This window comes from Panthera onca, chromosome X, assembly GCF_046562875.1.
Source record: "Panthera onca isolate mPanOnc1 chromosome X, mPanOnc1 haplotype 2, whole genome shotgun sequence".
Taxonomy (NCBI): Eukaryota; Metazoa; Chordata; class Mammalia; order Carnivora; family Felidae; genus Panthera; species Panthera onca.
In genome coordinates, this window is record NC_138357.1 from 27,628,426 (window position 1) to 27,653,940 (window position 25,515).

Genomic DNA, 25,515 nt, shown 5'->3' on the forward strand with positions numbered 1-25,515 from the left:
CTAGTCCACGGCCGTTCCCTCATGGTGCCAATACCTTGGCCACCCCAGGCCGCACCATCCACTTAGACACATTTTTGAGACTTAAAATATCATCTATGAAAAGTTTAAAACTATTTATGAGTATAAAACACATTACACAAAAGTCTAATTTCAGAAAGCTGAGGGATTAAGTATTTTAGTTCTTAAAGCCCAGTTCTGCTTACAGTGATAGTTCAATCAGCTCACAGGGAGTCTCTTTTCACAAATCGGCTTCAGAGTAAGAATAACAAGCCATTCTTCAAGATCTCCCCTCTAAAGCTCACCATACACTATTAATTTAAAATACTATACTGTGAATTGTACACCGAGAAATCATTGCAAAAGAAATTACGTATTTAAAAATATATATTCTACAATATGTGACTTACCATAGAGTCCTCAAGTGAATGGGTTAAATGAATATTGGTTACATAGTCTTGTCCCTTCTCTTCTAACAGATATTTACACCTAAACAATTAAAAGAAGGTTAAACTTTGGTAGCTGATAAATTAGTAAGGTAGAAGTAAAGATATAATCTCCATTATCTTAATTCCATTAACTTGCTTTTTGGTATTTCTAAGAAGTGGCAAAATAAAATGTTAGATAAATTAGTAAGGTAGAAGTAAAGATATAATCTCCATTATCTTAATTCCATTAACTTGCTTTTTGGTATTTCTAAGAAGTGGCAAAATAAAATGTTATTCAATTCCCTATCAACTGTCATTTTAAGGTCAAAAAATGTGTTCCCTTTGTTATGCTACTTTGTTAATCTTAGTGAGGCAAAAAATATCACCTATTAAATTATCACCTTAACATTTAAAAAATTTTCTTCAAACAGTTAATCTTAAATTTTATTTAGAGGATTAACCAACTGTACATTTTGAAGGAATTCTTTAGGCTTCTAACCTTTCCTTCTAAGGCTTTTTCAAGTTAAGATTTATTTTCAAACAACTGCTCTGAAGTTTTACGTTGTACTACTTTGCAGGCCACAAATTCACATCATTTACATACGTGTGTACTTGATTTTTAAAGAAGATGGAAAAGAGACGTTTAGCGTATGTCGCTATCATTCTAAGATGCCATTGATTATACGAAGCACGATTATTTTAAGTACCACCACTGCCAATTCAATTATGACCCACCTCCAGATGTGTCCTCATTTCAGAAATCTGCAAATGTGAACTACTGTGTGTGTTAGAATCACTGAGATAGAGTAAAATCGGCTAGGGGATGTCATGGGTTCTTAAGGAAACTCCTCGACAGCAAGGGCTCTACTGCCCATCATGAAAGAGCCTACCTCCAACAACAACAAAACCATATATTCTTAATCTGGCATTTAGAAACAGAATTATCTGAATGCCAGAGATACAATATACAAGCAATGAGTGCTTTCTCTGGTCACCAGAGAAGGCTTAGGACTTTTTTTTCCCCTATAAAGTAGGTGACCCCATTTTTAGAAACCTGGTGTGAATTTCAAGCCATAGTGAGGGCAAAAATAGTTGAGGTGAAAAGTTATTCAAGATTTTCCTACTGCAAAGTGTCTAACTTGCCTGTTCCTGAATAAGCATTTAAATACCTTACCCTGGATACCACTTAGCATGTTGTTCCCAAGGGTCTTCACTGGGCTTCCAATCAGTTAGCCCTCCTCCACAGTGAAAGCATTTTACTTTATCACCTTCCCCTAAGAAAAGACACAAGTAAAAAAATACATGTGTTTGTGCAATTAAAAGCTTACGCAAAAATACTCCTTTTAACACTGAAATTAACCATTTCTAAATACACGAAAGCCTCACGGCTTCAAAGAAGACATTCAAATTCACATCTAAGTAACAGACATGATTGTTTGAGGAGGAAACAGACACTAAATTCACTGAATTCATCTGAGGTATGTTACAGAAGACAAAAATAAAACTGTCCAATTTTTATGTGAAAAATTACAATTGTTACCTTCTAACATGTCATTTGGGGCCATCCATACTACACTCCTTCAGACTGAAACTTTAACAGTAAAGCTCAGCATAATGAAATTACTAGTAAGTTTCTCTACGGGTTATAGCTACGTGACACTAAATAAACCTTCATGGTTTCTGTAGGATACTATGTAAATAAAATATCGAAATAATTGCGAGTTTGTATTTTGGCACTGTTCAATCCTAAAGTAAATGGGTCAGATATATCGTGGTATAACTGAATATTCCTGGAAGGCATCACACTAATGGCCCTTCCTGACAAGTTTACACTAGTCCATTTGAGAAGTGCTTATTTGAAGCAATAAGGCATCATACCGGGCAGCTTTCAAACATATCGTCTATACATAAAAGGCAGATATCAATTTTAATATCGGCCACACTAAACTCTCGACGTTAACTCTTTTGTGGGGTGTAGAAAGCATGCACGTAGGCTATGCACTGAGCACACAGAGTAGGTGCTCGCTCCGTTATAGTCAGCCTTGCTGTCAGACCCATTCTTGTACCATCTTTTGCAGGTCACCCTTCTCCAAACAACAACCACACGAAGGGGAAGAGAACTCACAATATGGCGGTCGCTTTCACAGAAATGGAGTGCTTACATTGCAGATTCAACGTAAGGGTTCACAGCTTTAATAGTGATACAAACCATCAGGCCAGCCTGCACCTAAATATTTACCAGTTCAGGGGGCTACAGCAATCGATTTACTTTTTTAGGAGCCCTGAGACAGTTGGAAAGTTATTTAACAGCCTGATTTTATAATAACGTTTACCTAAAGCATAAAATCCAGCTCTGGCAAGCTGCTCCTTGTTAACGGAGTACATCCACGTCCCAAAAGTAACGATCCGTGCTTCATAATCTGCCATGGCTGGATTTCTTGGAGCATTTGTCGAGTTTGGGAAACTCCTATCAGAACTCACAACATCAGATTCACTTCGAACATTCACATTCCGGCCCAAAACAAAGAAGCAATTAGGAAAGTGCCGCCTGTGTTCTGACCATGCACGATCGCAAGGTTCCCAATTTTTCAGTTTTCCGCCACAACAAAAGCACTGCACTTGATCCTCAATACCTGTGTAGTAGAGTCCAGCGCTAGCTAACTCTCGTGGGGTCAGGTGGGCATAGTCTGGCCAGTTCTGAAACGACTTTAATCTAGCTTCTTCACTATACATGGCGGGGTTCCTCGGGTATATGGTGTCTGATATATCTACAACCTGTCCAGTTCTCAAAAGATAGTCTGCGTGAGTCTCAGATGGCCTGTCTACAACAAAATGATTTCTGTTTCCCAGATAGTTTTCAGCTTTATACTGACCATTTTGGATACCAGGGTTTGTAGGTTGCGCAGCATGACTTTCAAAATAAAAGCCATTGATAAATCTGCAATTTGGGGATACTTTCCTGTGTCGTCCAACCGCTGAGTCTCCATATTGCCATCTATCTACTGCTGCGTGGCAGCTGAAGCAGCGCACAGTGTCTCCTTCGCCGGTATACAGAAAACCCGCTCGTGCCAGCGTTGATGCCGAGACAGGACTATTACTTGGAAAATTAGTGAAAGTCTTTAATCTATTAAACTCTTCTACAAAGTCTTCATCCTTACTGAGATCTGCAGGTACACAAGGTTTAGATGCTTCAAAACTGTTAAAAGTCATCTTCTCCTGAAAATAGGACTTGTCCACCCTTCCTAAAAAGAGAACATTACATGAAGAAATCCAAAGTGTGAGACGCAGCCAATATAATTTTGATATCAGAAGCTAATAAACTAACTACTGATGACATAAAAGTAATCATACAATCTCTAAGAAATATTCTAATTCTAAATATTAGAGTTCTACGTTACCACGTGATTCAAGTTACAAAGTAAAAACCTGCATTTTTTGTTTTTTAGAGGAAAGTAATATTTAAGTAGGTAGAACTATTCATTTTTAATTGCTTATTTTGCATAAATATGGAAACTATGTGATGCAGAATATATTAACATTATTAACCATGTAAAACCATTAATTAGGAAAAACAGAAAAGCATAAAATATGCAGATTCTTAAACTCCCTGCATAATTGTTATAATGGATCATTGTATAGTCAAGGCATCAAAGTTCAGCTTTAACAATTAAAAAAAACTGTGTATGTTCAGAATGTTAATGAACTAATTTTTAATATTTCTTTACTTCCCTGCAGAGCAAAAGATACCTGAGTTTTATGCACGGTATTGGTTCCAATATGTCCTTCAGGAGCATCAAATGTTTCTAGGGGCGCCTGGGTGACTTAGTCACTTAAGCGTCCGACTCCAGCTCAGGACATAATCTCACAGATCATGAGTTCGAGCCCTCCGTCAGGCTCTGTGCTGACAGCTCGGAGCCTGGAGCCTGCTTCGGATTCTGTGTCTCCCTCTCTCTCTGCCCCTCCCCCGCTCATGCTCTGTCTCAAAAATAAAACATTAAAAAAAGTTTAAAGAAAGGAATATCAAATGTTTCTGATTTTCATGCATATGAAAATGGACTCTCGTAGTCCATTTTTTGTTGGAATTGGATCATTTCAGATGTATGTATTACTGCCCTCTAGAGGGCAGCTCCAGAGAGATTCTGAGTATGCGTAGACCTTAACTGCAGTTACTTTTGCTATCAACTTCCCATGGTCAAGAAACAATCTGTTCAAATGGAAGAGAAGTACTAGTGTAGCCTCATTAAAGTTGCCAAATTATAGCTGTGTTAACATTTAACCCAGAAAAAAATTCTAAAAAGAACTAGCTGGGTTATGAGAAGGGTGGCCAGATAATTTAGCCTCCAAACCTGGACACTCTGAAACTGAAAAATGATGTTACTAATAATTACACTGGGACAACAGGCATAAATCAGGGTTGCCCCAAGCAAACCTGGTTCTCCGGAATCTTGCACCCTTCCTAATACTGTGCTCAGTATATGCTTGGCAAAAAAAATTTAAAAAAGGACACAGTAATTTTTTTTAAGTTTATTTATTTTGACAGACAGCAAGAGAGCATACGCGTGCAAGGCAGCGGGCAGAGAGAGGAAAGAGAAGGAGAAACCCAAGCAGGCTCCATGCTGTCAGCACAGAGCCTGACACGGGGCTCAAACTCACGGAACCATGAGATCATGACCTGAGCCGAAATCCAGGGTCGGACATTTAACTGCCCGAGCCACCCAGGCGCCCTGGGACACGGTAATTCTGTCTCTACCACGTATGTGCATTAATGGATTTCTTGGGAAGAATTAACAGCCCTGGCATTATGTTGGCACTACATGTCTCGGAACATCATCTCAGAGTCATATTGAACACAAGGCTTCTGTCTTGCAGGCTGGCAATAAACTTCAGTCTCTCTTGGCCTTGTCAATTTACAATGGTATTAACTCCTACATATGCAAGAGCTCAGATATATCTGCAGGGAACAATTTTTGGAAGATAGTCTCCATGATTTTTCATCATTGTTTCCCAGATGTCTGAACACACTTTGACACTAGCTTTAAGACCCCTCGTTGAATCAGAATAAGCTGGATGACAAAAATCAAGATTCAAAGAAACCAAAGCTGGCTGATACGCTGAGATGAAATTTAACAGGGATATTAAACATTACATTCTGACTTTAAAAATCTGTTGCACAGCTAAAGGAAAATGGAAACTTGGTTTGGAAAGAAGTCACGTGAAAGCAACTCTCTAGAGTAAAATCTTGGGATTTTAGTTAATTAAAAATTCATCTTGAGGGGTGCCTGTTTGGCTCAGTCAGTACAGCATGTGACTCTTGATCTCAGGGTCGTGAATTCAAGCCCCATGTTGGGCACAGAGCTTATGTCAGAATATAAAAATTCATTATATGAGCCAACATTACATGGTTGCTAAAAAAAAAAAAAAAAAAAAACAAACACAAAAAAAACCCCAAAAACAAAACAAAACTTAAAGTAACTCCAGGCTGCATTAATGTCCAGAAGTGCAACATCAACACAAGGATGAAGGGTTATAACAATCAACAGCAGTACAGAATGGACTGGGTTGCCTTGTAGATTCCTCCCATTACTGGAAGGCACAACGGCATAGACTAAGAGGCAGGACAAAACATTTCTAAGTCTATAATGACCCTGAAGAATTAATGCTCAATATAATCCAAAACATAGGAAAATTACCTTCTCTGAGGTGGTAAGTTTTATTTCTCAGGTCAATCAAAATAGACAGAAAATGTAAAATCAAGGATCTATTCTCATTTCGAGATAGTGGACATCTTGCATGGTTCAAGTAGTCATCCCATTTCAGATAATATTAGATAAAACTCCATCGTTCAATACTAGCAGGAGAATCTCTGTTTGAAGCTTTCAAGTGGAGACCTCATCTTACCAGGGGTCATTTCCATGCTAATAGTTTAGATTTCACTGTTTTGAAAAGCAGATATTTATTCAGAAACACCCAACTGAGCACTACATATACATTATCAGAGTGTGAGCTTTTGTTGCAGGGTGAGAAAGCAGAATTACTAGAGAGGTTAAGAGTGAAAGGGAGAAAAATGACTGACAAAAGACAGAAACCTTGGGTTTGGAGGAAGGCACCAAACGAAAAGGATGAGAGAGGATTTTTTTTTTTTTAAGAAGGATTTAAATGGAATGAAGGTGGGAGAGATGATATTTAGAAAATGAGTATATATAGCACAGGAATTGTGAATAGAGAAGAAAATGGGGTATGAATACTGGAGAAGGGTGACCAAAAGGCTTTGGATGTAAACAGGTCTTAATACAATAAAGTATGCGGAGATAATTTAAGGCTTCTTTGTGAAAGCGTGCTTAGGCTTTGTATTAGGGAAGCAGAAAGGTAACAAGGCACAGAGGGAAAGATGTGAAAGATAGCTGTCACAGGACTTGCAAATTTGTCTAGTTTAAGAACTTCTAAACCTCTGAGTCAATGACCTGGAATAGGCATGAGAACAGTGTTGCAAGTTTACAATGTTATAATGTTATTAAACGCCCAACTCTGGATTTCAGCTCAGGTCATGATCTCATGGTCAAGAGATCCAGCCCCCTGTTGAGCTCCACGCTGAGCATGGAGCCTGCTAAAGATTCTCTCTCTGCCTCTGGCTCTGCCCCTCCCCTGCTCACATACTTTCTCAAACAAAAAAGTTACTGAAATAAATAGCAACAGGAAGTAGATTAGTGGTTGCTAGAGCTGGGGGAGGAGGGGAATGAGGAGTAAATACACGTGGTTACTGGGTTTCTTTTTGGAGTAATGAAATAGTCTGAATTAGACTGTAGTGACGGTTGCACAACTCTGTGAATACACTAAAACCCACTGAACTGTACACTTTAAAATTAAGTTTATGGTAGGTGAGATGTATCCTGATAATGCTGTTTAAATGCTAGTTTGGTAATAGTATACACTTTGGAGCATCAGAGGTGATTTTCAGGCTAAAACAAAGGGACCCTTGCTAACGAAATTACTTTTTTATATGGAAACCTAGATGTTACAATACATTTTCGGAACTAGGCAGAGGCCTAAATCACTTCTATTTGAAGTGGTTACATATTTAACCTGTTACAAAGACCCCAGTTAATTTTTCTTTCAATTACATTCTTTAAATTCTAACCTGAAGTCTGATTCTTACCTCTTTTGATACTCTGAATTCTTATGTTCACAATATTTTCTTAATGTCGTTCTTCTGTTGCGAATTGTTGTAAATCATCTTCTGAAGTGCATTTTTTTCTAACTTCTAGGAAATCAAACCAATTGGCTGTTTTTAGGAGCCAATTAGCTTCTTTCCACATTGTGAAGCACTGAAGCTATGTTCCTGAATTATGAAATTCTGTGTTTTTTTAACACTGGGTTTATTCATCTTACAGTTTATTTATTTATAAACTAATTCCAAATAGGTATAACTGCATTGACTCTGGTAATACAGAAGACTCTAATTCTTCATTTCTTCACATTGCAAAACATTCCTTTTGTTGTACACACACACACACACACACACACACACGGTGTGTGCTTTTGAACTCTTTTAATGTATTCAAGTAGTGTGAATTCTTTTGAATATAAGATACACACACATAGGTTAAAAGATTTTTATACACAGGACAGACTTGTGCACTTTTTATACAAAGATTTTGGATCTTCTTAAGTGGGATTGTTCCAGGAACACTGGCTACACTTTGGGAGAAAGTTGTATTTATCATGGACAGGTAGAGTTTATCCATATTATTTTCATTAGGCTATTTATTTCTCACACGTCCACTTAGACCAGTTAAGAGTAAGGCTGCCAACTTTCATTCTCTGCCTGAATTCTTTGGTATTTATCATTGTACAATGTGCACAAGCACTACAGTATGCATGTATATAGAAACTAAGAATATTATGAAGTACATAACTCCCCTATACTTTACAGATAATTCCCCCAAAAGCTATTTATTATTTTTTTATTTTTTAAATTAAGTCATCTCTGTGCCCAATGTGGGGCTTGAACTCATGACCCCGAGATCACGAGAGTCACGTGCTCTACTGGCTGAGCCATCCAGGAACCCCTATTAATTCTATGGTAGGGCTACTATGGATGCCTTTAGAACGTTTGTGTGCTATTAAAACAATGGAAGAATCAAATGACTCCATTCTGAGGGACAGATTCTCTAGATGGTTAAAAAAAAAAAAAAGATGAAATAAAGTCCTGATTAATTGGGGGGAAAAAAACCTCTAATGTTCAAGCAATAGAAAAAAAATCCTACGCAGAAGTATTTTTTGTGAGATTTAATATCAGAACACTACTCAGAAATGTATTTAAGTATTAAACTTTCTTTTTATTTTTTTACTAAAAAATGCTTTTATTTTTAAAGTTTATTTACTTATTTCGACAGAGACAGAGAACTCAATGAATGGGGGAAGGTCAGAGAGATAGACATAGACATAGACATAGAGAGAATCCCAAGCAGGCTCCACACTGTCAGTGCAGAGCCCAATATGGGGCTCAATCTCACGAATCATGAGACCAAGACCTGAGCCGTAATCAAGAGTCAGACACTTAACCAACTGAGCCACCCAGAGCTCCTAAGTATTGAGCTTTCTATTGCCTTACTTGAAACAAAAATTAACAGTAATTTTTTTAAAAAGCTGTTTGGGGGATACCTGGGTGGCACAGTCCATTACGCAGCCATCTCTTGATTTCTGCCTAGGTCATGATCTTGCAGTTCATGGGAGGGAATCCTGCATTGGGCTTTGTGTGCTGACAGTGCAGAGCCTGCTTGGGATTCTCGCTCTCCCTTTCTCTCTGCCCCTCCCCCACTCATGCTCTCTCACTCTGTCAAAATGAAGTTAAAAAAAAGTTGTTTGGTAGTCAATTATTACTGCTTAGGCAATTTTTTAATAAATAATAGGTTTTTTTGTTGGCCCATTTTAATGTTTATTTATTTTTGCGAGAGACAGAGCACGAGTGGGGTGCGAGCAGAGAGAGAGGGAGACACAGAACCCGAAGCAGGCTCCGGGCTCTGAGCTGCCAGCACAGAGACTGATGCGGGGCTCAAATTCCCGAACTGTGAGCTCATGACCTGAGCTGAAGTGGGACACTCAACAGACTGAGCCACGCAGGCGCCCCCTGCTTAGGCAATGTTTTAAAAATGTACTCCATAATATCATGAGTTTCAGTTATCACAGCATCTTAGAAAACGTAAGTAAGCAGTTTCATATGTGTACCAGACACTGATGAAAGTAATTTTGACTCTGCACAAATTTATTTAAGATGGCTAACTAGGAAATGGTCTCTGATGACTGAAAATTAACTACTATAAATATCCATTACAATTTTTTGTTAGTTTTAATTTTATTTTAGAGAGAAGAGAAAACAGCAGGGGAGAGAGGCAGAAGGGGAAGGGGGGAGGGGGGGAAAGAGAGGGAGGGAGGGAGGGGAGGGAGGGAGGGAGAGAGAGGGAGGGAGGGAGGGAGAGAGAGGGAGGGAGGGAGGGAGAGAGAGGGAGAGAGGGAGGGAGGGAGAGAGAGGGAGGGAGGGAGAGAGAGGGAGAGAGGGAGGGAGGGAGAGAGAGGGAGGGAGGGAGAGAGAGGGAGGGAGGGAGAGAGAGGGAGGGAGGGAGAGAGAGGGAGGGAGAGAGGGAGGGAGAGAGAGGTAAGGAGGGAGTGAGAGAGGGAGGGAGAGGGGGGAGGGGGAGGGGGGGAGGGAGGGAGGGGGGGGGGGAGAGAGAGAGAGAGAGAGAGAGAGAGAGAGAGAATATGAATGAATCCCAAGCAGGCTCCACACTCAGCATGAAGCCCAACATGGAGCTCAATCCCACAACCTCTGGATCATGGCCTGAGCTGAAACCAAGAGTCAGACACTTAACTGACTGGGCCACCCAGCCGCCCCCACCCCCGGCCCCCATTAAAACTTTTTAAGTCAAAATGGTACCTGAATGACAAATCACCATTCTTAACAAATAAGTGGCAAAACCCTTCATGGTTTTATTTTTGTTTTTACCAAGCTCATAGATCTCTACGATCTATGTTTCACTCTTCCGGTGTCTGTAAGAAATTTATCCAGTCACTACTGGCTCACTTAATGAACTACATCTTTTTTTTTTTAAATAAAAAAAATTTTTTAATGTTTATTTATTACTGAGAGACAGAGGCAGAGCATGAGCAGGGGAGGGACAGAGAGAGGGGGAGACACAGAATCTGAAGCAGGTTCCAGGCTCCGAGCTGTCAGCACAGAGCCTGAAGTGGGGCTCGAACTCACAAACTGTGAGATCATGACCTGAGCCCAAGTCGGACGCTCAACCGACTGAGCCACCCAGGTGCCCCTATAAACTATTTAACTTCTTAACATTATTCCTGCAACCAAGGGCTTTGTTAACTTCTCATCGTGAAGAAGCATCTAAGTAACTATACTGTGGCACAGTACAAAGGGAGCTGAGTGACTGTTACAAGTTGAATCCCGCCCCCAGGAAAGATACTTTTAAGTCCTACCCACTGGTTAAGAATGTGAATGTATTTGGAAATAGGATCTTTGCAGATGTAATTGAGTGAAGATAGGCTCATTAGGGTGGGCCCTCATCCAATATGACTGAAGTCTTTTCAAGAAGGGAAGAAACACGGCCACAGAGGCACGTGGGGAAGCCGGCCACGCAAAGATGGAGGCTGAGGCCGGAGTGCTAATGCACCTGTAAGGCAAGGAGCACCAAGGAGGAGTGGCAACTCCAAGAGCTACAACAAAGGCATGGAACAGATTCTCCCTGGAGCCTTCAGAGAGAACATGGCCCTGGCAACACCCTCATTTCCAACTTGTAGCGTCCAGAACCGTGAGAAAATAAATGTCTCTTGTTTTAAGCCACTCGGTTTGTGGTACCTTGTTATGGCAGCCCTAAGAAAAGCTAATAGGATGATGTTAAAAATACGAACCAGAATTATGTAAGCAACATAATCCTATTAGTTCCCACTGCAGTACTATCATGCTGGCTGAAACACATTATGTAATTAAATAAAGGCATCTGTTTAAAACTCAGAACACGCATGTTTCTAGAATCTCATCTATGACATCTTTACTGATTCTTCCACTCCAAATCCCTCTACGTAATTTGCTGATGATCCAAGTTGTACTAGAACAAGATTTAGTAATTTCTGCATGTTTGTCCAACCTTCTTTTAAAAGTTTATCGATTTATTTTGAGAGAGAGTGAGTGTGTGTGTGTGTGTGTGTGTGCAAGCAGGAAAGGGGTGGAGAGAGAGGATCCCAAGCAGGCGCTGAGCCGCCAGAGCAGAGCCTGACACGGCACGGCAGGGACCTTGAACTCATGAACTATGAGATCATGAACTAATCCAAAACCAAGAGTCACTTAACCAACTGAGCCACCCAGGCACCCATGCACGCGTGTTTGGATGTGTGTGTTTGTATGTTGTCAGCATGAAGGTCCTCTTGGGCAAGGACCGTGTCTTATCACGTCTGTATTCTCAATGCCTAAAACAACGCACAACATGCAGTAGTACTTGATAAATGTTGGGCAAAAGAATGAATGCTGCACCACTTCTATCACGCTACTGCTGTCATTGTGCTGCACTGCCCTGGACACTTGAGATCACCGTGAGCACTAAAAACTGTTAGCATTTGCCTCGGAAATTGTTAATATATGTCTAGGAAATGTGACCAAAATAGTCAATACGTGTATACCATGCAAACGGTATCATTCTTCAGTAATAAAAACCTATCCTAAAATCACATTTTAGGGGCACCAGGCTGGCTCAGTAAAAGGAGCATGTGAATCCTGATCTCCGGGCATGAGTTTGAGCCCCACCTTGGGTGTAGAGATTACTTAAATAAAAACTTAAAAAAACCCACATTTCAAAAATATTATAGGATTCACAAGCATTTTCATAGTAACACAATCAAAATTTTGTATGTGCTAATCATAAGACATCATAATTTTATTTTTTTAAATTTGTTTTACATTTATTTATTTTTGAGAGAGAGAGAGAGAGAGAGAGAGAGAGAGCGAGCACACAAGTGGTGGAGGTGCAGAGAGAGAGGAGACACAGAATCCGAAGCAGGCTCCAGACTCCAAGCTGTCAGCACAGAGCCCTTTGTGGGGCTCAAACTCACAAACCATGAGATCAGACATCATTATAATTTTATCTTAAGATTCTTTCCCATTACATGCAGAAATATTACAAACTTTTCTCATCAGTTGCCTCTCCCCATAGGGATCTTGTCAAATAAGCAACATTCTCCCTGACCCAACTGAGGTCAATCCATCTTTTAATCACCTTAAGTATTAGCCAGTTATTTCCATGCTTAGAATTAGCATTTTGACTTACAAAGTTGTAGTATTTATGTAAATGTAGCATAATATTAAGAAGCTGAGGGGCACCTGGGTGGCTCAGTTGGTTAAGTGTTGGACTCTTGATTTGGGGTCAGGTCACAATCTCACAATTCGTGGGATCAAGTCCCATGTCAGGCTCTACATGAGCCTACTTGAGATTCTCTCTCCTTCTCTCTCTGCCCCTCCCCTGCTTGCACTCTCTCAAAATAAATACATGAAAACATTTAATTAAAAAAACCCCGTATGTATGTATGTGTGTATATATGTATGTATGTATATATATATATATATATTTTTTTTTTTTTTAATTTGAGAGAGAGAGAGAGACCGACCATGAGCAGGGGAAAGGGGCAGTGGAGAAAGAATCTCAAGCAGGCTCCAGGCTCAGCACAGAGCCCAAGGCAGAGCTTGATCCAATGACCCTGGAATTATGATCTGAGCAGAAATCAAGAGTCAGACGCTCAACTGGACTGAGCCACCCAGGTGCCCCAAGAAGCTGAATTTTAAAAAATGATACACCCTGAACAAAAAGGGTGTATCATTTTTTTAAATTCAGCTTTTATCCTATATTTACATACAAATTCAAATTTCAGTCAAATTGTTCATTTACAGTAGTGAGGTTCAGGGGCACCTGAGTGGCTCAGTTGGTTAAGTGTCTGACTTTGGCTCAAGTCATTATCTCACAGTTCATGAGTTCAAGGGCCACATCAGGCTCTGTGTTGACACCTCAGAGGCTGGAGCTTGCTTCACGTTCTGTGTCTCCCTCTCTCTCTGCCCCTCGCCCGCTCACACTCTGTCCTCTCTCTCTCAAAAATAATAAACATTAAAGAGATTATAGTAGTGAAGTTCTTCTAACCATAAGCATATTTTCTTTTAACTTTAAATGGGCCATAAAATATTTTGGAGATTACATTCAAGCAAATCAAAAGTTCATCCCCTAAAATTAAGTACTAGAGCCATTCAAATAACTAAATGGCATTAATGAGCACTTGGCTCATAAGCTCAGTTAATAAGATAAACTTATGAATACCGCTATATACAATTCTTGATCATGAAACCTACTTCTGTAAACATCCACAAGGGCATGCTGAGAACCAATATAGAGAATATCAATTACATGTTCCATACTTAATTTACAAAGTCATAGTAATACTCAAATTTGAGCAAAGACCTCCAATCTTTGCCTGATTATTGATAATAATTTACTCCACAGGTACAGTTTGCTCAAAATGGACACACAGTAAGGTATTCCCTCATTTTTTTAAACAAATTATGCAACTGTGCTCCCCAAAATGTTCTGCATGAAGAATACACAGGTTTGGGGCTCAAAAATTCACTTAAGATCATAAAAAGGCTCAAGATCACTATTATTACTATTACTGCCTCTTCCATTTCACTGAAAACTGTTCAGACCATAAGACGATTTACAGTGCTTGCTAAACAGTAGCCTTTGATTAAAAAACAAACCATCTACAGTCCAAACTATAGATCCATGACACAGATGAATACTATTTATGCTTATTCAGAGCCCAGATCAAACCCTTTGTTAAAATCAGAACAGGCAGAAAAAAAATGTCAAGATGGATATTCATTCAGTCTTTAATACAAACACAGGTTTTCCTTTTTCAAAGAGAGGAATTAAGAAAGAATCTTACTGGGGTACCCGGGTGGCTCAGTCAGTTGAGCATCTGACTTTGGCTCAGGTCACAATCTCGTGATTTGTGAGTTCAAGCCCCACACTGGACTGACTCGCTGCTGTCAGCGCGGAGTCCACTTTGGATCCTCTGTCACCCTCTCTCTGCCCCTCCCCTGCTCACTCTCTCTCAAAAATAAACATTTAAAAAAAGAAATAAGTAAAATAAAAATAAAAAAGAATCTTACTACCCAGGCTGTGGCTTTTAGTATATCTATCCTTTCAGAACCTTTTCTGTATGCATTGGCATATGCACATTATAAATATTTCCAGAGGAAATTTATTATACATGGTATTTTACAACTTGCTTCTTTTTCCATTTAATAATATATCCTAAGCATCTTCCTACATCAATCTTTATCTTGATTAGAACACTATTTTAAATGGATGACCAGTACAAATCCATATTTCTGAACATTATGTTTACATGCATATTTTAAAAGAGAGACAATACCCAACATGATCAAACAATGCAAGAAGTCATCTCATTCATGCCACCGCTTACCTTAAACCTCTGGTTCCCCTTGAAGGGTTTCAGAACAAGCCTTCCCAAAATGTGCCACTTTGGCATGTGGATTACTTTAAGCTGAAGTCAATCAAGGCCCAAAGACCCAGGAAAAGCTTTTACCTCCCCCTTAACTGCCTGAAGGAATTTAGATAGAGGGCTTGGTCCAGGAAGAGAACTACCATGAGAGATCACTACAAAGAATATGGGCTAGGTGTGGTTACGCTGGGGGAGGTTCTGCAGGGCCTGTAGATCAAATTCCTCTGGGTCTCCCTGTCTCTGGAGGCCAGGCAAATATTTGTTTATCAAACATTTGTTCTTCTCATCTTCTTGTAAACTGTCTTCCTCCCCTTTGAAGTCCCAGACCCCTACCCCTTTCCCTTATCTCAAGATGGCAAGTAAGCGTCAACCACCTGACTGCCTGTGGATCTCATATTCTTATGTGGCTTCTGTACGGACTCAGATTTGCTCGTCTCCTGTTAGTCTGTCTTATATCAATTTCCTAGCCAAAGCACCTAGAAAAGTAGAAGAAACAAATTTCCTCCCAAACAGTTGGGTGAGTCAGGCAGGAGCAACTGTACTGGCTGATTACTGCTTGCTCCGCGGCTGCGGCAGCTGAGAAATTCTGGCACCTCTGATAAATGTGGCAGAAGGTAGGAATTCTTACCATGTCAGTCTTCTTAATCTCTGCCTGCAGGGCCCAGTGGAAATGAGAGTAGTGAGAGTCCTTTCTTTCCTTTTCTAAATTTAGATCAGTAGGAAAAAATATTTGTGGAACTAGTTCCTTGGGTGCAGCAACTCTGGTAAAGGTCTGAGCACTCCTGATTTTTATTGGTCTTTTTCCTCCCAGAGACGGTCACTGTTTTTGTCTCTGTTGTGTTGTTTGTCATAAGAAGGAAGGCCATGGGGTAGAACGCAGGCATAGGCCCTAGAAGCCTGCTGTTTGAGCCGGCCTCACTGATTGGTGAGTTCATGGTTCTCACCAGACCCGTGTCTGTTTAGACAAACTTTGCTGTGGGTTAATGAACACATGAGGTAAACGCTGTTGCTAAGAAACATCTTGGAAGCCAAAGCCACAAAATTGGAGGGCATGGGTCAAGTATTTAAGAACTGTTACAGCACTGGCCACCTAATCCAAAGTCTCCTGTGTTAGGATAAGTTGGTCACAGAACAGGTTAGATTTACACTAGGTCACTCGCCAACCTCAAAAAAAATTCCATGCCAGGTACTCTGTAAATCACACGATCCCCAACCCAGTGGCACACCCCTCTTAAGTATTAGTTTGGCTCCAAGAGACCCAAGGCTTAGCTAAAGCTGTTAAATACATATACAAAAAGCTAGATGAGGTTTTCCTTTTGTCTTGTTCTATGTCTTGAGAGGTTGAGAACATGCTCTCTTGTCTCTGCCAGCCAGAAGATGCATGTTCCAGTGTGCATCTTGGTGACCAGTCAAATAGACAGGGTTCTGAGTCACAAGCAGCACTCTTTTCATCTGACTGTGCCAGCTCTCAGGGGAGTCTGTTATGAGGGGTCCCAGTCCATAAGGGGCTTTTGTCATCTCAACCTTTGCTGTTTTGTTAGTGCTGGAAAAGCCCCGTTCTAGTAGTGCCTGCCGGGTGTCAGATTAGTGGGTCTGGGACTGGAGGTGTGTCGTGTTCTTGTGGGAAAACAGAGATGCTGTTTTCACCACACCATTCTTACAGTCTGTAACAACAAAGGGCTTTACTTTCTCAAACAATCTTTGGGAGTGAACTTTCTGGATTTTGTATGGCCTGAATCTTTTACTCTCTCGTGGGATGCCTCTTGCATCCTTGGTTAAGCCATAAAAAGGCTTCCTGATTTGAATGGCTATGGACATTAATAGATGCTACTTGTCAATGGCTAGATGATGGATCTTCTGAAGTGAAAAGGTTCTATAGTTGAAAAAAGAATTCTGGGGCGCCTGGGTGGCGCAGTCGGTTAAGCGTCCGACTTCAGCCAGGTCACGATCTCGCGGTCCGTGAGTTCGAGCCCCGCGTCGGGCTCTGGGCTGATGGCTCGGAGCCTGGAGCCTGTTTCCGATTCTGTGTCTCCCTCTCTCTCTGCCCCTCCCCCGTTCATGCTCTGTCTCTCTCTGTCCCAAAAATAAATTAAAAAAAAAAAAAAAAAAACGTTGAAAAAAAAAATTAAAAAAAAAAAAAAAAAAGAAAAAAGAATTCTTAGAGAGCTCTCATCCTAAACAATTGTCTTAATGGTACCTATGGGAAGACCAAATTAAAAAGTAGATACAAAGATGGGGCACCTGGGTGGCTCAGTCGGTTGAGTGTCCGACTTCGGCTCAGGTCAGGATCTCACAGCTCGTGAGTTCAAGCCCCGCGTCAGGCTCTGTGCTGACAGCTCGGAGCCTGGAGCCTGCTTCAGATTCTGTGCCTCCCTCTCTCTCTGCCCCAACCCACTTGCATTCTGTCTCTCTCTCTCTCTCAAAAATAAATAAACATTAAAAAAAAAATTTAAAAAGTAGATACAAAGAAACAGAAGAGCTAGCCTTAAGAGACTCCCTTAACAAAATGAAAAGAATGGAAATTAGACTTCGTACAAAAATTAAAGTCCCTAACATAAACTCCATTTCATAAAATCTGGCCCATCTCCTCAGCAAATTCCTTTAGCCCCCAAAGCTCCTTCACTTTCCCCAGAAAATCCCTTAAAACACCTAGCTGCTTGCTTCAGCTTCCCTTTCCCCACAAGATTTGCAGGGAGCACTCCAGCATGATCTCTAAGCCCAGGGTAGACAGGTTACTCATGTAAATACTAAAAGTCAGAAAATAAATTTCACAGAAACACCCAGGATGGACAATATGGATCAGACATAAGGCTTATTTGGCTGGGTTCTATAATCAGGCTCCTCCAGCTTCCTGCCTTCCTGTGCAGTCCCAAAGAAGTCATGTCCCCCAGACAGGAGCAGATCTTTTCAATTATAAAGTCCTTTTACCTCTACTTTCAGAGGAGCCTACCTCATTTACAGAGGAATTAAAAAGACTAATGGCCATTTACAATCCCACACGTGGGGACCCTGTTTGGCCGCTAAGGGGTGTTCTTCCCACCAATGATTATGCAGACAAGCCAGACCATCCCCCTGAAAACCTCCCCACTTTGGATTTCTACTAGGCCCTCCTACAAATATCAACTAAAGGCGAAGTTCAGGGGCAGAAAGGGAGGCTTTTCCCCTTAAGGTGAGTCTGAGGTTCAACTGTACACTCAGAAAGAAGGCCTTTATGTAGACTTTACAAAGGCATATTGCATTAAACCCTGAAAATGCTTGCTGTTTATCTGCCTAAAAACTGACAAGATATTTAAAAGATTTTTTCAGGGGCACCTGGCTGGCTCAGTCACTAGAGCATGTGACTCTTGATCTCAGGGTTGTGAGTTCAAGCCACATGTTGGGCACAGAGCTCACTTTTACAAAAGTTACATATATGGGGGAGGAACAGGGAGGGAGGGAGAGACATGGAGGGAGGGAGAGACATGGAGGGAGGGAGAGACATGGAGGGAGGGAGAGACATGGAGACAGGGAGAGACATTGAGACAGAGAGAGACAACACACAGCTCTGCAGTTGGAGACTAGCCAGACTGGAAGCTAATATTCAGAGCCTGACAAGAACTTTTTTTTTTTTTTTTTTTGGTCTCCTCCCCTAAGTAAAAGTAAAACTATGTACCCAGAGGGAAAGAAAAATCTTCTAAAGCCCTTATAAAAGGATTTATGGGTGGTTCAACCTACAAGGCCATTTAAATTGCAACCCAATTCTTTGAGGGATTGAGAGCAATTGTCCTTATCTTACAAATCTTCGCAGAACTAGAAATGCAACTCTAGAGGCAATTCAAAGTTCTGCCTATTCCTTTTAACCCATCCCAAATCCTCCCCTATTTATCTCACAAGGCTTGTAAATATTGGCCTTAGGAAACTGAACTCTTTCTCGGAGGAACTTGTACTCTTTCCCAGTGCCTTTGAGATTTAAGGGTAAATTCTTATCTAGACTATCCCCAATTTCACATGAAAAAAAAAAAAAGGAGAAAGAGAACTTTTCAAAATACAACTGCTAAAAAGGCACAACTGCTAAAAATTTTAAAACAAAAACTCTAAGGTCTATACTTGCGTCTGTCTGGTAGATGGGAGGCATCTTCTACGTCCGGATGATGTTACTAAAGTTAATGTGTACAAGAGTTCTATTTCATTGCTTAAAATTCAGTGCTTATAAACAAAATACTACTTAGGTTCTCAGAAATATAACAGAAGGTAACCCAAATGCCTCTCAGGTTCATGTGATCTGGAAAAATACTCAGTACTGAAGCCAGCTGAAGTTCATTAGTCTCGGGGCGCCTCGGTGGCTCAGTTGGTTAAGTGTCCAACTTTGGCTCAGGTCATGATCTCGCGCTTTGTGAGTTTGAGCCCTGCATCAGGCTCTGTGCTGACAACTTAGTCTGGAGCCTGCTTCGGATTCTGTGTCTCCCTCTCTCCCTCTGTCCTTCCCCCACTCACGCTGTCTCCCTCAAAAATAAATAAAAACTAAACAAAAAAAAAAAACACAGGCATGTCTTTAGAGTTATCAACACTGAATATAATGCAGACATTCAAATTTTATTCTGCTTAGGTTTACTACTCAAATAAGTTCATGTTATAGCTCTTACAAAATCTGTCAGCAAGAAAAATAGCTTGGGATAATGGCTGATTGTCTAATATCTCATGAAATTTTTCTGAGTAGTCTAAAGATAACTTTTGGGAGAAAGTGATTTAGATATCTGTGAGATTTAAGTGGGATAAGAGTTTTCAGGTGAACTTCTGAGTAATAATTATTTTATGGTATATGTACTTAAAACTAGCTTCTAAAATCTTTTCAATAACTTTCAAGTTTAGAGTTTGGCTAAGTCAAATGATAGAAATTTATTGAATATCTAGATCATTTCCAAATAAGATAAAATAATGAAACATTAATTACTGAAAACAGGTTTTTATCTACTTTTGGCTCCTATTACAGATAAACTAAAGATAAATACATCTTTTTCTCTCTACCTGATCCATCCAGAATTTGTAAACTTAGGGAGTATTCTTATTTCCACGGCAATATAGTTACTTGCATAGGTTCAAGAAGAATCTGTTCTGCTGATAACAGGACACAATTGGAAACACTGTTTATAATACCAAGGCTTTGACTGGAATGCTACGTTTGAGAGAGACATGCATAGACATAGGACCAGACAGCTTTAAGGAGCTAAGGTTGACTTTAAGGAGCTAATAAAGCCCCTTGGAAAAATCAGCCTGGTACTTTATTTACAGGGTTCCTGGTAGCCTTACGAGGTAAGGAAGGAAGGTCACTTTCTGGCAGGTACAGGAACCTAAGGACATCCTAGGAACCACGACGAGAGGAATTAACCCAAAACTGTAAGTATTACAGGTTAAATCAGATGGCAGGTGTTTGGCTTGGCTTTCTAGCCTCAAGAAGCTTTTAAAACGTCCAATCTGAGATTCCTTATGAAAAGTTTTAGCAAAGCAGATTAAAAGAACCTATATGATAAAAACCCTGAGTAGCGAAAGCAATCCTGAAAAAGAAAACCAAAGCTGGAGGCATCACAATTCCGGACTTCAAGCTATATTACAAAGCTATAATTATCAAGACAGTACGGTATTGGCACAACAACACACACAGATAAATGGAACAGAATAGAGAACCCAGAAATGGACCCATAAATGTATGGCCAACTAATCTTTGACAAAGCAGGAAAGAGTATCCATTGGAAAAAAAGTCTCTTCAGCAAATGGTGCTGGGAAAACTGGACAGCGACATGCAGAAGAATGAACCTGGACCACTTTCTTACACCATACACAAAAATAAACTCAAAATGGATGAAAGACCTAAACATAAGGCATGAACCCATCAAAATCCTAGAGGATAAAACAAGCAAAAACCTCTCTGACTTCAGCCACAGCAACTTCTTACTTGACATGTCTCTGGAGACAAGGGAAGCAAAAGCAAAACTGAACTATTGGGACACCATTAAGATAAAAAGCTTCTGGGGGCCTGGGTGGCTCAGTTGGTTAAACATCTGACTTCAGCTCAGGTCATGATCTCACCGTTTGTGGTTCGAGCCCCACGTCAGGCTCTGTGCTGACAGCTCAGAGACTGAAGCCTGCTTCAGATTCTGTGTCTCCCTCTCTCTCTGCCCCCTACCCTGCTCATGCTCTCTGTCTCAAAACTAAATAAACATCGAAAAAGTAAAAAAGATAAAAAGCTTCTGCACAGCAAAGGAAACAATCAGCAAAACTAAAAGGCAACTGATGGAATGGGAGAAGATATTTACAAATGACATATCAGATAAAGGGTTAGTATCCAAAATCTGTAAAAACAAAAACAAAAACAAAAAACTTATCAAACTCAACACCCCAAAAACAAATAATCCAGTGAAGAAATGGGCAGAAGACACAGACACTTTTCCAGAGAAGGCATCCAGATGGCCAGCTGACACATGAAAAAATGCTCAACATCACTCATCACCAGGGAAATACAATCAAAACCACAATGAGATACCACCTCACCCGTCAGAATGGCTAACATTAACAACTCAGGCAACAAAAGATGTTGGCAAGGATGTGGAGAAAGAGATCTCTTTTGCACTGCTGATGGGGATGCAAACTGGTGCAGCCACTCTGGAAAACAGTATGTAGGTTCCTCAAAAAATTAAAAATAAAACTACCCTACAAGCCAGCAATTGCACTACTAGGTATTTATCCAAAGGATACAGGAGTGCTGATTTGAAGGGGCACATGCCCCCCAATGTTTATAGCAGCACTATCAACAATAGCCAAAGTACGGATAGAGCCCAGATGTTCATCAACTGATGAACAGATAAAGAAGATGTGTATGTACACACATACATACAATGGAATATTACTTGACAATCAAAAAGAATGAAATCTTGCCATTTGCAACAACATGGATGGAACTAGAGTGTATTATGCTAAGGGAAATAAGAAAAAGACAAATGTATGATTTCACTCATATGTGGAATATAAGATACAAAACAGATGAACATAAGGGAAGCAAAAATAATATAAAAACAGAGAGGGAGACAAACCATAAGAGACTCTTAAATACAGAAAACAAACAGGGTTGCTGGTGGGGTGTTGGGTGGGGGGAAGGGCTAAAGGAGAGAGGGGCATTAAGGAGGATACTTGTTGAGATGAGCACTGGATGTTACTCATGATACATTACGAAATTCTATTCCTAAAATTATTACATTATACGTTAACTAACTTGGATTTAAATTAAAAAAGGAGCCTATATGATAAATCACTATTCTTGCTGCACTTATGTAAATAATCAGGCCAGGTTTATTGAGACTAGACTGAATTTGCAAATAAACTTATCTTACTGTGATTATCTTTGATAAAAATGGGGATGATTGCAGAGAGACAGTAATACACCATTATGAATATCAAATTCTAGTGCCATTGTCTCTTTAAAAAATTTTTTTAATGTTTATTTATTTTTGAGAAAGAGAGTGTGCAAGCAGGGGCAGAGACAGAGGGAGACACAGAATCCTAAGCAGGCTTCAGGCTCTGAGCTGTCAGCACAGAGCCCGCCCGACGTGGGGCTCAAACTCAGAAGCCATGAGATCATGACCTGAGCCAATGTCAGATGTCTAACCAACTGAGCCACCCAGGAGCCCCTATTAATTATCTTTTAGGTTCTACCTATAAACTGGACTGGATCTTGAATTCAGAAGTCTTCTCCAATATTTGGCTGCAACTCTCCAAACGAACATTTTTTTTAATGTTTATTCATTAATATTAATGAATGCACGTGCAAGAGAGAGGGAGTGGGGGAGGGGCAAAGAGAGAGAGGGAGAGAAAATCCTAAGCAATTTCCGTGCTGTCAGCACAGAGGCCAATTCAAGGCTCAATCCTGCGAACTGTAAGACCATGACCTGAGCTGAAATCAAGAGTTGGATGCCCCATCAAGCCACCCAGGCACCCCACCAAACTAACATTTCCAAATTTTTCCCACCCTTCTTTTTTAATTTCTTAATATGTTTGTTTATTTTGAGAGAGTGAGTTGGGGAGGGGCAGGGAGAGAGAGAATCCCAAGAAGGCTCCACACTGTCAGCTCTGAACCCAACGTAGGGTTCAAACCCATGAACCCTGAGACCATGACCTGAGCCAAAATCAAGAGTCAAACACTTAATCAACTGAGCCACCCAAGAACCATCCCCCCCCCCCCCCAACCTTTCTGATTTGGAATCATCGAGAACTAATATTGTCCCTTTTCCAAAGCCATGCGATTTAAAGCTGGACAACTTGATATAAACTTTCGGAGAAATCACAACAGCTCACATATAAACAATTTTCATGCCTGTCGCTATGTGGACCACTCAGATCACCAGAGACATTCAAATTACAGACCAGGAAAATCTTTTAGAATGCCAGTGCCTGCCCTCACTCCATCTGAAGATGCTTTGAGCTGGACATCTACAAATCCTCTCAACTGGCTGCCTTCAGAACTCAGAAACTGGGACTATAATCTGCTCTAATTATTAACCTTTGTTTTTCTTTCATTTCCACAGAAATTGCTCTTATAAAATCCCAGATTGTTTGTACAATAGCCCTAACTTTGGAAGCCCACCTGCATCACCATCTCCTGAAATGAGACACCACTCTTTAACTGAACTGATGTATTCTCAGGACTAAGAGACCAATCAGTTCACTGAGATGGAGAAATGTACCAACTCAACTTCTGGGCTGTGAAACTTCTTGAGCAAGTTTCAGAGGCAGGTCTGAAGGGTTTCAGAACAAGCCTTCCCAAATGTACCACTTTGGCATAAGGGTTACTTCTTAAAAATTTATTATTATCAATTGATCATAATTTCTAGACCCAGTGTGGGGCTTGTACTCATGACTCAGAAATCAAGAGTCCATGCTGGCTATGTGCCAGGTGACAACACTTCCTTCATCTGTGAACACAGCCCAGCAAACTATCAATAGCAGGGCCTGGTATTGCAAGGTTTTGCCTTTTCATTCTCAAAAGATAATTTTTATAACTTATAACAAGGAGAGGGAAGGATATATTCTTGGCCCTTCTCTTTTTGCCTATCCTGAGAATTTGTGCCAGCCTTCTACTTTGTAATGTTACCGTTAGATTTACTAACTCTGAGCCACCCCAATGAGAAAGAACAAATTGTAAATTGATGTCGACACTGTTAATCACCAGGTTAAAAAAAAGAGGGATACAGGTCATCTCCCAGTGGTGAAAGCAGTCATCAGGTCATGTCCACAGTGGTTGGCCATGAACAAATGTCTTCTGGTCCTCTGCCTGGGTGGCAGTAAGCGGCCAGCAGAGAGGGCTGAGAAACACAGGTATAATGCCTGATTGCTACTTATTGTTAACTTGAGTTGAAAACAACAGGACTTTGTTGAAAATGATGCCTACCGGTGGAGTTCTGAACTGTTTACTCACTTCCTTGTAAACATAATCAATTAATTTGGGGCCTGGTAAGAAGTGAAGAGTTTCCTGTAATCTTTGCCCCAAAATTTCCCTAATTTTTACTAAAGGGCAGCTCTGAATCAAGTACACTGTAAATTAAAATCATCTTACCCACAAGCAAAACTTGTTCACTATCACTGAATGCATTTGTGCTGACATAATAGAAATCACTCTTTCATTTTAAAGATATGGAAACGAAAGCATAAGGAAGTTAAATGATTTGGCTAAGGCCATAGAGCTGATTAGTGGCACAGAACTGGAACTTATTCTATTTGATATTTATTAAGATCAAGATTAACTTATCCTGACAGAGTGATTAGGACGCAGTACTTAAAAATCTGATGGTTATACAAGTGCCATACCAAGCGAGGTTCTTTTAATAGATGACTTGGTGAGAGCCTAACACCTACCCTAGATATTTCTCAGAATTAAGTACTCTCTTTCCTGATCATGTTAAGATCTGAAGCAAGTTCTAAAACAAATTCTTTATAAAAGCCAACATCTTTTCTTTTCCTCCAGTAAAAATACTTAGTTCTATCTGAAAGCCACTCAGCCGCCTATATATTTAGTGAGTGCCCACGTGTTCCAAACTATCTATATTCATTTCCCTCCATGCCATCATTTTAGCTACGTGTAAATATTTTTTCTAACCTACAACATGCTGAAACTAAAAAACGTCTAATTCCATTTAACAGAAGGTCAAAACCTAAGTATGAGCTTGTGTGATTCCACAGCCCATCCTCTTTTTTTCACCATGTTACTTCTGATAATAACTAAAATATGTATGTGATTTACATTGAGAATGTTTTCATTTGTGGTATCTAATTTAACCTATCCAACATATCCTAGCCCCATTTGAAATATGGGGAAACTGTGGTCTTCTGATTGTTACTCATCAAAGTTCATGCAGTAAATGACCGTCAAAACCAAACCCAGTGATTATAACCATTATAGGTCTAAGGAAATTACTGTATGAATTACTGGCAGAAGGGTTAGTCTGATGAGGTAGCAGAAAATGTTAGTTCCTTGCCCTTTCAAGGCTTGATAAAT

The 25,515-nt window shown here is 40.2% G+C and overlaps 1 protein-coding gene across 4 annotated transcripts in view; it reads right to left on the reverse strand.

The window, feature by feature from the left end:
* The window catches only part of XIAP (X-linked inhibitor of apoptosis), a 49,502-nt gene that overhangs the window by 18,297 nt on the left and 5,690 nt on the right, over positions 1-25,515 (reverse strand). For 3 of the 4 annotated variants that reach the window (XM_081792658.1, XM_081792660.1, XM_081792659.1), the window contains 3 exons: positions 2,759-3,667; positions 1,600-1,699; positions 408-486 (listed from right to left, as the gene is read on the reverse strand). In XM_081792658.1, the coding sequence (XP_081648784.1) occupies positions 408-486; positions 1,600-1,699; positions 2,759-3,635 (1,056 nt within the window). In that variant the 5' untranslated portion in view covers positions 3,636-3,667. Of the gene's footprint in view, positions 1-407; positions 487-1,599; positions 1,700-2,758; positions 3,668-15,624; positions 16,871-25,515 lie in introns of those variants that run through there. The other variant, XM_081792661.1, reaches the window with a different exon arrangement.